This window comes from Festucalex cinctus, chromosome 9, assembly GCF_051991245.1.
Source record: "Festucalex cinctus isolate MCC-2025b chromosome 9, RoL_Fcin_1.0, whole genome shotgun sequence".
Taxonomy (NCBI): domain Eukaryota; kingdom Metazoa; phylum Chordata; class Actinopteri; order Syngnathiformes; family Syngnathidae; genus Festucalex; species Festucalex cinctus.
In genome coordinates, this window is record NC_135419.1 from 25,688,408 (window position 1) to 25,701,698 (window position 13,291).

At 38.9% G+C, this 13,291-nt stretch overlaps 1 protein-coding gene across 2 annotated transcripts in view; it reads right to left on the reverse strand.

Annotated features, from left to right (window-relative positions):
* The window catches only part of nocta (nocturnin a), a 75,146-nt gene that overhangs the window by 5,985 nt on the left and 55,870 nt on the right, over positions 1 to 13,291 (reverse strand). For both annotated transcript variants that reach the window (XM_077532379.1, XM_077532381.1), the window contains exon 2: positions 9,293 to 9,562. In XM_077532379.1, coding sequence (XP_077388505.1) covers positions 9,293 to 9,562 — 270 coding nt within the window. The remainder of the gene's footprint in view (positions 1 to 9,292; positions 9,563 to 13,291) is intronic.

Here is a 13,291-nt window from a genome sequence, read left to right on the forward strand (position 1 = left end):
AAGCTCAACGGGTTTTGGTGATTGTTAAGACCTGCAAAAATCAGCGTCCTTTTTTATTTTTAGGCAATGAGTTGCCCTGATTGGTATTTTTTGTAAAAATGTATATACACATCATCGCTCGTTATACTCATTGCACAATGTTACTTTTATTGTCCAAAGGGGCAATCAAAAATGAATAAAACAAAATGGAAACGTACATACGTTTGGATCGGTGTGAAGCCAGTGAACAATTTGAGTGGTGGAAACTAAAAGAATATTCATAAATGACTTAGTTATCACACTTAGAATGAGTTTACATTTTTTGTACAAAATACCGTATGTGGTTTTTTTTTTAAATATAATTATGCCTCAAGGGCTAGGTGGCGCTGTATTTATAACTGAATGTTGTCATAGAGAAACCTTCAGGCCTTGATTATAAGCATACATGTCAAGTGTGGGATTTTTTTTGGAGCATGTACCGTGGAGTTATTAAGCATATCCTTCATTCACGATATTGCTTTTAATGTCCACAGAGACTATCAAAAATAAATAAAAATATATATATGTTTGTATAAGTCTGATGCCAGTGAACATTTTGAGTGGTGGACACTAAAAGAATATTCATAAATGACTTAGTTATCACACTTAGAATGAGTTTACATTTTTTGTACAAAATACGGTATGTGGGGTATTTTTTTTTTATGCCTCAAGGGCTAGGTGGCGCTGCATATATAACTGAATGTTGTCATAGAGATAACTTCAGGCCTTGACGATAAACATGCATGTCAAGTTTGGGATTTTTTGGAGCATGTACCGGGGAGTTATCAAGCATATCCTTTTTCATTGCGAAACACAAATTTTGATGCCCCGCCCTCATCATATAGTATTTCGAAAAGTCAAAAGTTTTCCCCCTGTCGTTGGCTCAGGTCTTGACATGGTCCAGGTCAAGTCTGAAGTCAGTCGGATGAAACGTGTAGGAGAAGTGGGCAAAAGTATGCCCCCTGTAAATGTACTAAAATCATAAAAAATGGGACATTCAAAAATTTGTAGCTCACTTCCTGTTCATTTTAGCATATAGGTCCAAGAGACTTTTTTGTAGGTCTTGGGCTCCCTCATACACCTAAAAATTTTCGTAGATGTTGCTTAAACGTACAACCGGGGCTGCTTCGTTAAAAATTTCTAGGGGGCGCTATTGAGTCATTTTTGTAAGAATAGCACAATCAACAATAAAATATTGTTCATTTTACCAGGCCAGATGTGTGTGCCAAGTTTCATGTGTTTCTGCGCATGTTTAGACCCTCAAAACTGGCGTTGTTTTCTTGGTGAACAGCGCTTAGCCACGCCCACAGCGATTCGCGAAAACTCACAAACTTCGTGTTGTGACATCATGAAGGGCGAAAGCCTCATCTGAGCAAATATGAGGTAGGTCCAGTTAACGTGTTTGGAGAAAAACATAGAAGAAAATTCTTAAGAAAAAAAAATTGCCACTAGGTGGCGCTATCAGTAAGATGAAATATAAGTTCGTAGATGTCTTTAGGGCTGGACTCTCATCAAATGTGTCAAATTTTGAGAAGAATAGGATCATCTCGGTCAACTTAATGCAGCTTTTATTGTCACGAAAAATCTTCAGATTTTGCGGCACCGTAGCGACAACACCCTTTGGCGAAAAGTTACAATATTCGGTGTGGGGCATGATCAACATCTTAAGGCTTTTCTGACCAATTTTCAACTGGATCCCTTCAACGAGCTCAGCACAGTAGCTAAAAACGTAAAGTATGACATTTGTTACCACTAGGTGGCGCTATATGTATAACTGAATTTTATCGTATAGATGTTTTCAGGCCGTGACTATTGCGTTGCCTGAGAAGTATGAGATTTTTTGGAGCTTGAACATGGGAGTTATTAAGCATTTGCTCTTTCTGGACAAATGAAATTTTAAAGGCAATATTTGATGCCCCACCCCCGTCATATAGTATTTCAAAAAGGAAAGATGTTTTGCCCAGTTGTTCTCTCAGGTCTTGAGATGATAAATGCCAAGTTTGAAGTCAATTGAATGAAAAATGTTTGCAAAGGGGGAAAAAGCATGACCACAGTGAATGTGCCAAAATAGGCCAAAATTGGACATAAAAAAATTCATAGCTCATTTCCTGTACATTTTAGCTACATGGTCCCAATAGACTTTTTTGTGCGTCTCGGGGTGCTACACGTGCCTGCCAATTTTTGTTGCTCTAGCTCAAACGTGCCGGGCTTGGTTTTTATTTTTCTACGCTAGGGGGCGCTATAGAGTCGCGTCGTTATGACGACTTCATAATATCAAATTTTTCGCCGGGCCTGAAGAGTGTGCAAAGTTTGGTGAGTTTTCGTGAATGTTTAGGTACCCAAAATCGTGATCGTTTACGGAGAATAATAATAATAATAATAACTAGAGCTGCGAGCAGCTATAAAGGGCCCTCGCAACCCGGGCCACGTTGGGGTACTTGCACGTCGGGGTACTGGCACGTTGGGGTACTGTCAAATAGGACAAGCACCATCTAAAATGTTTTTGACAAGCCTTGTGTGTGCAAAGTTTAATCAAAACGCAAAATATGGTGCGCAATTCCCAAAATAAATTCAAAATGGCGGACTTCCTTTTAGGTTTAGCATACGGCTACAGAATACTTTTTGTAGGTCTTAAGCTAATAGGTATGCCTCCCAGTTTTCACAAATCTAGGTCAAGTCATCTTTAGTTGTGTATCGCTTGAATCATACAATTGGAAATGCTCCATAAAAATGCATAGAGGGCGCTATTGAGCACAACGTTGGGTTACTTGCACGTCAGGGTACTGGCACGTTGGGGTACTGTTACATGGAACAAGGACCATTTAAAATGTTAGTTTTTTCCATGCCTTGTCTGTGCAAAGTTTAATGAAAAAGGCCAAAAATGATGTATAATTCCCAAAAAAAATCAAAATAGCGGACTTCCTCTTTGGTTTGGCAAATGGCTACATAATACTTTTTTGTAGGTCTAGCATAATCATACAATCGGAAATGCTTCATAAAAATGTCTAGAGGGCGCTATTTATTGCAAATTGCACAATAAATCTCTGAAAATTCATGTTCATGACAAGTCTGATGTGTTTGCAAAGTTTCATGAGTTTTCATGTGTATAAAAAAAAAAAAAAAACAGCACTTGACAAACGATGCATTGCTATGGCAACAGCGTGTTACAAAATAAAAAACTTTCGATTACTTTGCATCTTAAACATCTTAAGATGAAACACACCAAGTTTGAAGACAGTCGGATAAATTTTGTAGGAGGGGTTCGTTAAAATATGACCCCTGAAAAAGGCCACAAAAAATGGCAACAAATCCCATCATAAATCAAAATGGCAGACTTCCTGTTTGGTTTAGCACATGGTTCCAAGAGACTTTTTTGTACATCATGGGCTCTTATGTATGCCTGCAAATTATCATAGCGCTAGGTGAAACGTACAACCGGGAATGCTTGCCCTGCCTCTGGCGGACTTCCTGTTAGGTTTAGCATATGGCACCAACAGGCTTTTTTGTAGATCATAGTCTGTTACATATGTGTACCAATTTTCGTAGCTCTAGATTAAACGTATAACCGGCAATACTTCAGATGAAACATGCCAAAGAATGAAGACAATCTGATAAGTTTTGTAGAAAATATGAGGCCTATAAAAGGCCCCCAAAAAATGGCTACAAATAGCAAAGTAAATCAAAATGCCGGACTTCCTGTTTGGCTTAGCATATGGTTCTAAAAGACTTTTTTGTACATCGTGGGCTCTTATGTATGCCTCCAAATTATCATAGCGCTAGGTGAAAGGTACAACCGGGAATGCTTCGTTAAAGAGGAGTTTTTTAGCTCAAAAAGTGATGCCCGGCCCTTGCGGGACTTCCTGTTGGGTTTAGCACAAAGCAGCAAGAGACTTTTTTGTACATCGTGGGCTGTTACATATGTCTACAAATTTTCGTAGCTCTAGCTGCTTCGTACAACTGAGAATTCTTCATTAAGAAGAATTTTTTTCCTTTGCAAACAAGTGCATGCCACGACAACAGCGTGCAGCGAAATAAAAAGCTTTCAATAACTTTTCATCTTCAACATCTTAAGATGAATCACACCAAGTTTGAAGATGATCGGATAAACTCTGTAAGAGGAGTTCGTTAAAATAGGACCGCTATGAAATGGCCAAAAAAATGGGAACACGTTCCAAAGTCAATCAAAATGGTGGACTTTCTGTTAGGTTTAGCATATGGTTCAAAAAGAGTTTTTTGTACCTTGAGGGCTGTTACATATGTCTTTAAATTTTGGTAACTCTAGGTGAAACGTACAGCCGGGAATGCTTCATTAAGTAAGAATTTTGAAACTCAAAATTTGATGCCCCGCCTCTGGCGGACTTCCTGTTGGGTTTAGCATATGGCACCAACAGACTTTTTTGTAGGTCATAGTCTGTTACATATGTGTACCAATTTTCATAGCTCTAGGTTAAACATACAACCGGCAATACTACGTTTAGTAAGAGTTTTGAAACTCTAAATTTGATGCCCCACCGCCGTCATATAGTATGTCGAAAACTTTTGATTTTTTACCATGGTGTTGTCCCAGGTCTTGAGATGGTACATCCCAAGTTTGAAGTCAATTGGATTAACCGTGTAGGAGAAGCAGGCAAAAGTATGACCCCTGTAAATGTGCAAAAATTGGCCAAAATTGGACATTTAAATACTCATATCTCACTTCCTGTCTATTTTAGGGTACACACATCAAAGAGGTTTTTGTTCATCTGGATGTGCTACAGGTGCCACACAATTTTCATAGCCGTCGGACAATCGTAGCGGGCCAGGGATCTGTTTAACCTATGTAGGTGGCGCTATGGAGCCATTTTTCTGTTATCACCTATGGCGACTTTAAAATATCAAATTTTTCGCCAGGCCTGACGTGTGTGTAAAGTTTGGTGAGTTTTCGTTCACGTTTAGTGTCTCAAAAATGTGATTGTTTGCGGAAAAGAATAATAACAAAAAATAAAAAGAAGAATAATAAGAATTCCTTGAAAAACAATAGGGACCTCGCAGCGGTCGCTGCTCGGGCCCTAATAATAATAATAATAATCCGATCGAAAAACAATAGGGACCTCGCAGCGGTAGCTGCTCGGGCCCTAATAAGAATAATTCGAACGAAAAACAATAGGGACCTCGCAGCGGTCGCTGCTCGGGCCCTAATAATAATAATTTTTACAAAAACAATAGGGACCTCGCAGCGGTCGCTGCTCGGGCCCTAACTATAGTGAAAATGGGGGTGGAGGGTGGTCAGCGTCTGATTAATAAAAGGCTGCAACAACAAACGCAAATCCACTATGTATTGTCATGTACTTGTTAGGGGTGGGTATCGATTCAGATTTCCAGAATCGATTCGATTCAATTCACAAGGGCCCAATTCGATTTGATTCACAATTCACAACAGTTTTCGATTCAGTTGAAGAATTCATGCAGTCGCTATTTTAGTCAAAATTACCAATGCTGCAAATAGTAGAAACTTCTTACTCTAATTTAATGCATCCATCCATCCATTTTCTTGACCGCTTATTCCTCACAAGGGTTGCGGGGGGTGCTGGCGCCTATCTCAGCTGGCTCTGGGCAGTAGGCGGGGGACACCCTGGACTGGTTGCCAACCAATCGCAGGGCTCTAATTTAATGCATTAGTAAAAATATGAATATTTACATTGAGAATTGAATCCATTGCAGTTACACTAATAATCCGTTTTATTTACCTAACATGGCCTTATAAAAACAAATAATAATTTCAAACAATTACAACCACAGTACAGGCTGTGTAAATAAAGTGACAAAAAAAATGACACTCATGACATTCACATTGTTGTGACATCCATCCATCCATCCATCCATCCATCCATCCATTTTCTTAACCGTTTTTCCTCACAAGTGTCGCGGGGGTGCTGGAGCCTATCTCAGCTGCCTTTGGTGGGGGGATAGATATATTGATACATGGTTTTATGTATCGATATTGGGATATGAAAAGGCAATATTTTGAACCCAGCCCTCGTACCTGTACTAGCAGCACAAACACCGAAACAAGTAGGGCTGCACGATATTGGAAAAAATGGACATTGCGATTTTTTGGGGGGTCTGCGATATATATTGCGATATTAAATGGAAGAATTTATACCAGATGACTTGAATAGCTGTTTGGGAAGAATTCATTAACTCACCATGACACCATTGTATTCATATAATACAGGGCTCGACAGTGCGAAAATTTCACTCGCAAATGCGGGTAACTTTCAAGTGCGTGCTAGTGAACAAAAATGCCACTCGCGCGGTGCGAGTGCATTAATGCTCCCTCTGCACTATGTTTAAAACGTACATTCGCTAGTCGCTGTGTCCTCCGCTGGCTCTGCCGTACAAGCAACGAGAGAGCGCCGCCGTGCGCCGATTCAATCCAATAGCATTTGAGTGAAACATGAGCCACTGCAATCTGATTGGCTGGCTACTTCCTGATCGGCACAGCATACGTGTACATGCGCACCGCGCAGACTACAATTTACATACAAACATATGTAACATGGCGCTCTTCCACCGGACCGGTTCCACAAGGAAGCGGCATTTTTTTTTGTCCCCGGATACCTCCATGGGACTCTTTCGGGCCGAGCGGTTCCATTGTAACTGCTGTTTAGAACCCTTTCGGCAGTGGTTCTGCAGCGCCGGTCGTCGGGGGACGAGAGGGGCCTTGTCACCTGTCACCTGATTAACCGACAGCAACGCATTTTGCGCGAAAGAACCAAAGGCGCCGGCCGGTCTTCACCAAAGTCATAAAAATATGGTATATACAATCAATATAATAATCTTTTACAACAACGCTAATTTAAAAAGGTACTTGTGGATGGATTTGTAATGTTTGTGGTTAAAAAACATTTTTTAAAAATTGCAGTCGTGTGTCCCCATTAACTTGAATGAGAGCGCCAGCGGGAGAGTTCTCCATCCACAAATAGCTTCGTGACTCGCAAGCCGGTCCTGAATCGCAATATTTCACCCATGGTGGTCCATATTAAACTGTAAATATGGTTCAATGTTGGCGTGACTTGCCACTCATGAAATGTTATGGCAGATCCGCAGGCATTGGGGAACGCAAGCTTGGCTTGGAGAGTTCAAATTATCCCGCCCCCTTCCCGCTGTGCGCCGACTGTACGGAAACGTTGTGGTGTGGTAGCTTGCCGTGCGGGGCTAATTACACGTTTTAAAAAAATAAATAAAAATAAAATAAAGAAAAGCGGCAGCGAATAAAAAAAAAAAATGAAGCGATCTATTTTTGATTATTTTCTAAAACAAAATGAGAATGAGGAGGATAATGACGGTGGTAAAGGAAGGCCAGCGGACATGCAGATTATTTTGCCCGTCAGAAGTTTTAGAATTTGTGCAGTCTTTAAGCGCCCTCCTGTGGTTGGTAGGTTTAACACCACTCCAATGTGGCAGCACGGAATGCCAACACATTCATTGTTACGCAGACTGTTGGATCTTATTTTTGTTGTTGCTTTGGACAAGAATTATCCGTAAGTACATGCGATGTCAATATAAAAACTCTGTAGATTTATTTTAGTTAATTAGGACAATTAGAGAATGTTGCATGTGCAATGTAACTTGCTACTAGCATGAAAGTGTGTCGTGTATAGTTAGCTAATATTACATTGTTTGTTATTTTATTTTCTAGTTTTACGATGCCTTAAAGACGGTAATGGTCAGAGGCCATTGTTCAAATTAACAGCACAAAAGGAAAACGAAGTCTGGTTATTTGGAATGTCGTTAACTCTCTGTCTAGCTGGTGAAATCTAGAAGCTTCAGAGCGAGGACAGCCGAGGAGCAGGTGAAGGGAAAAAAAGTACTAACTTTTAATGAGCTAAACAAAATAATGTTGACATGATTTAAGTTATACGAAATTATTGACTTGTTTTGATGGCCACTGCTGTTGCAGGCAAACCTCGTGTTCCAATGAAATATTTTGCAAATGTATCGAGTTGCGTATGCCTAAGGTCATGCTGTACCTCCACAAAAAATGGTGTGACCAAATCCTGTGCTGTACGAGCAACTAAAAATGTTACTCGCACCAGTGCTAGTAGTGGAAAAGTTAGTGTAGACCCGTGTAATATCAAACACACATTGCATTTGGTTTCCGTTGTAATGAAAGGAGGTAATTTTTTTCAAATTCTATTTTTGTCTTAGGAATGTGGCTAATACAGAGAGAGAGAAAAGAAAAAAAGATTGTACAGTCTCCATGGGTATGGAAGCGTATTGCATTCACTTGGAAAAAAAAAAACCCTCCTTTTTTTCTGACTATTTTTTTGGGGGAGCTTTGTTTTTTTTGAGTATTTTCTTTCTGAATGTTTTTTTCTGTTTTACTGAATTTTTTTTCTGTAATGGAAAAAAAAAAATCCAAAAAAACAGAAAAAAAAATTACTCAGAAAAACAGAAGGAAAAAAATTATTCCAAAAAACTGAAAAATATATATATATATATTTCAAAAAACAGAGCACCAACTTCTGTTTTTCAGAGTAATTTTTTTGGACCACTGAACTCCAAACAACTTGTTGCAGTCCACTGACCTGTATATTATGACTGGATAGCCGATAACCTTTACACGCCAGTGCAAGCAGTTGAAGTCACAGGGCAGCCATCTTGTTACTCCCACGTCGCGAGCAGACTACTGTATAAACTATACGCTATACGTACAGATGAGACATACAGTATACAGCTCGTAGGCAGTTAGTATGAGGCCGGGGTGGTCACTATTTTTTTTTAACGAGGAAAAAAAAATACAAATGGAACAAAACAACCACCTCGCCTCCGGCCTTATACTAACTGCATACGAGCTGCATATGTATAGTTAACTTTATACAGTAGTCTGCCTGCAAGGTGGGAGTAACAAGATGGCCGCCCTGTGACGTCAACGGCTTGCACTAGCGTATTTGGGCTATCGACTATCCAGTCATATATACAGTTCAGTCGTCTGAAACAAGTCACTTGGAGTTCAGAGGTCGGTGCTCTGTTTTTCAGAATATTTTTTTTTTTCTGTTTTTTTTTTTTTTATAATGTTTTTTTAATCCGTTTATTTTCCCCCCGGAGTAATACAACCCCTGTTTTTCGGAGTAATTTTTTTTTCTGTTTTTTTAAATTATTTTATTATTATTTTTTTTTAATAATGTTTTTTATTTAGTTTAGAGTAAAAAGCCACTGGACCATTAAAGGTACAAATTTAGCATGTTTTTTTTCTGCAGACCTGAGGTGTCGACAAGCATGAGATGTTTACCTTGAGCAAGGATATTCCACTGCATTACTCGTATGGAGGGTCCACGCTTGTGGCGGCAGGGTCCACCATCATTAAGATATATCAGATCTCTGTGGGGCCTAGCCGGACGCCTCCTCAGGGCCTCCTCACACTCTCTGAGCAGCTGGTCCGGGTCAAGCGCAATCGGATCTTTCTCAACCAGATTCTCGTCTGTTTGGTCCAACGGGGCGCTGTTAAGTGTCTGGGCCAACGCACTATATAGCCTGCTGCCGTTGCTGCCCATTGGACTAACTAAAGGAAAAAGAAGAAGAAAAAACATCTGTTAGTTGTTCAGCTGTAAAGTGAATCGGTGATTGTGGTTCTGCATTCCCACGTGATGATTTTATAATAGGGATGTAACGATAAGGGCAATATCGTGATATTAAAACTGCCACGATATCGAGGTTGTCATGTTCACAATATTTAAAAGGAACACATTTGTTAAAAAAGTCATCTTGATTTCCATGTGTGCAGTTCTAGCACCCTCTAGTGGCTAGTTTATTAGTGCAATTTCATTTTCATTAGGGATGTTTTGGCCTTCTATGTTCAAAATCTATGCTAATTGTCCGATGAAGGGAAACCGAATTTGCTTGTGAAGCGATCAATGTGTGTTTGCATTTGCAAGTAAATGCCTCAATATTGTTATTAGCGATTGTAGGTGGTTTATATGTATTGCTGTTAAGTACAAAAGCACAATATTGTTCCTTTTTGTAGTATGAGCTCTTTTTTTTTTCTTTTTTTTTTTTACAATATCGTGGTCTTTTTTAAATATCACCAACCCCCCCACAATATCGTGATAATTATCGTACCATGACATTCATATCATGATAATATCGTATCGTGATGTTTGGATATCGTTACATCCCTACTTTATAGTGCCGTAAGTTAAGTATACTGTAAAAATGCATTTAAAAAATAAACCTATAGACAGCACATTTCCGCAATACTACGATGGCGTATTAGGGCCACGTATAAATATATATATTTTTAGAGGGTGTGGGCAATATTCTGAGAAAAAATAAATAAATTGCAAATTTGCCACTTTATAAAGTGGCAAATTTGTGGCTTTATTTATATAAATACGCCGTCGTATTGCGGAAATGTGCTGTCTAGTCTCTAGTGAGTCTCCACCCTGGAATTGAATTATTTACTTTGCAGGCTTTCAGTTCAGTATCAAATTCCCTCCCACTGGCATACCACACACTGACAAACACACGCGCGCACACACACACAGTACAATACGTTGCACTATGATAATTAAGGAGGTATGAGTGGTCCAAGTCTCAATTGTTGACAGTTCCACATTTCCAAACAAGTGTTTTTACTAATCTAATTTGGGTCCATTTTTTTAGTCTCATGAATGTTACACGTCAGCTTAAATATGTGACAGAAATGCTTGGACAACAACTACTCTTTCAGGAGATTCTCAGTCACAGCAGTGCTTTACATATTTACATGTATGTACAGACAACAATGTTCACACAGGACTACGAAAAACATGGAAAACTAAATATGTGGTAGGCTAGGGCTGAACAACTTCAGGTAAAACATTGAATTGCCTTTTTTTTCCCTGAAAGATATTGCTATTTTAATTAGATTCATGATTATTTCTTTTCTACCAAATCAAGCTTCAATGCAATCTTCACTATGTACAGTAACATTTACAAATATTGTAGAAAATTAAGACCAAAGAGATTGTCAGGGGTTCAATAAAGCAAGCGCTACACCAGTCCAAACTACGGCCCGGGGGCCATTTGCGGACCGCCGTCCATTTTTCAGTGGCCCGTGACACATGCTAAAAATGGCATTTGAGTCATTTCAAATAAAATAAACCAAACAAAAATGTTTGGAGATGGTCAAAGTAAGACGGGAGGGTATCGAAAAACAGGTGCCATTAAAGATTATTTTTGTTAACTAAAACTAATGAAAAAAAAAAGCTAAAAGTAAAATAAAAACAAACAGACAAAAACAATATTGTTACTGAAATAAAATAAAAACAAAAATGCTTTTTAAAAAACAAAAACTAACTGAAACTACATTTTATGTTTATAAAACTATAATTATAGAAAACATGTCCTTCGTTTTAGTCTTTGGGAATTAATTTAATGCATGATCTTTTGGGGATGATTTTAAATGTGATTTTTAGTAGATTTATTTTTGATATAAACCGGAAAAATGACGTTTGAAAGTATGTCACACAGAAGTGATGTCATCTAGCAGCAGCCAATAGAAAAGCACCTTCAGATGACATCGCGCCCATGGTGTTTTTTAAATATTGCGCACAAGTAATACACATAAAAAATTAATACTAATACTGAACCTAACAAACTAAATTAAAACAAGCATTTTTAAAGAACTAAACTAATACTAGAGCTGCGAGCAGCTATAAAGGGCCCTCGCAGCCCGGGCCACGTTGGGGTCCTTGCACGTTGGGGTACTTGCACGTTGGGGTACTGGCACGTTGGGGTACTGGCATATTGGAAGCAAAATTTCTTTGAAAATGGCATAATAAACGTTTACATGTAGAATATTTTTTTGCCAGTGTGTGTGTCAAGCTCAACGGGTTTTGGTGATTGTTAAGACCTGCAAAAATCAGCGTCCTTTTTTATTTTTAGGCAATGAGTTGCCCTGATTGGTATTTTTTTATAAAAGTGTATATACACATCATCGCTCGTTGTACTCATTGCACAATGTTACTTTTATTGTCCAAAGGGGCAATCAAAAATGAATAAAACAAAATGGAAACGTACATACGTTTGGATCGGTGTGAAGCCAGTGAACAATTTGAGTGGTGGAAACTAAAAGAATATTCATAAATGACTTATCACACTTAGAATGAGTGTACATTTTTTGTACAAAATACCGTATGTGGGGTATTTTTTTTTTTTTATATATAAGCCTCAAGGGCTAGGTGGCGCTGTATTTATAACTGAATGTTGTCATAGAGATACCGTCAGGCCTTGATTATAAGCATACATGTCAAGTGTGGGATTTTTTTTTGGAGCATGTACCGTGGAGTTATTAAGCATATCCTTCATTCACGATATTGCTTTTAATGTCCAAGAGGCTATCAAAAATAAATAAAAATATATATATGTTTGGATAAGCCTGATGCCAGTGAACATTTTGAGTGGTGGAAACTAAAAGAATATTCATAAATGACTTAGTTATCACACTTAGAATGAGTTTACATTTTTTGTACAAAATACCGTATGTGGGGTATTTTTTTTTCATGCCTCAAGGGCTTGGTGGCGCTGCATATATAACTGAATGTTGTCATAGAGATAACTTCAGGCCTTGACGATAAACATACATGTCAAGTTTGGGATTTTTTGGAGCATGTACCGGGGAGTTATCAAGCATATCCTTTTTCATTGCGAAACACACATTTTGATGCCCCGCCCTCATCATATAGTATTTCGAAAAGTCAAAATTTTCCCCCCTGTCGTTGGCTCAGGTCTTGACATGGTCCAGGCCAAGTCTTAACTCAGTCGGATGAAACGTGTGGGAGAAGTGGGCAAAAGTCTGCCCCCTGTGAATGTGCAAAAATCGTAAAAAATGGGACATTCAAAAATTCGTAGCTCACTTCCTGTTCATTTTAGCATATGGGTACAAGAGACTTTTTTGTAGGTCTTGAGCTCCCTCATACACCTAAAAATATTCGTCGTTCTTGCTTAAACGTACAACCGGGGCTGCTTCGTTAAAAATTTCGAGGGGGCGCTATTGAGTCATTTTTTTAAAAATAGCACAATCAACAATAAAATATTGCTCATTTTACCAGGCCAGATGTGTGTGCCAAGTTTCAGGAGTTTCTGTGCATGTTTAGACCCTCAAAACTGGCGTTGTTTTCTTGGCGAACAGCGCTTAGCCACGCCCACAGCAATTCGCGAAAACTCACAAACTTCGTGTTGTGACATCATGAAGGCCGAAACCCTCATCTGAGCAAATATGAGGTAGGTCCAGTTAACGTGTTTGGAGAAA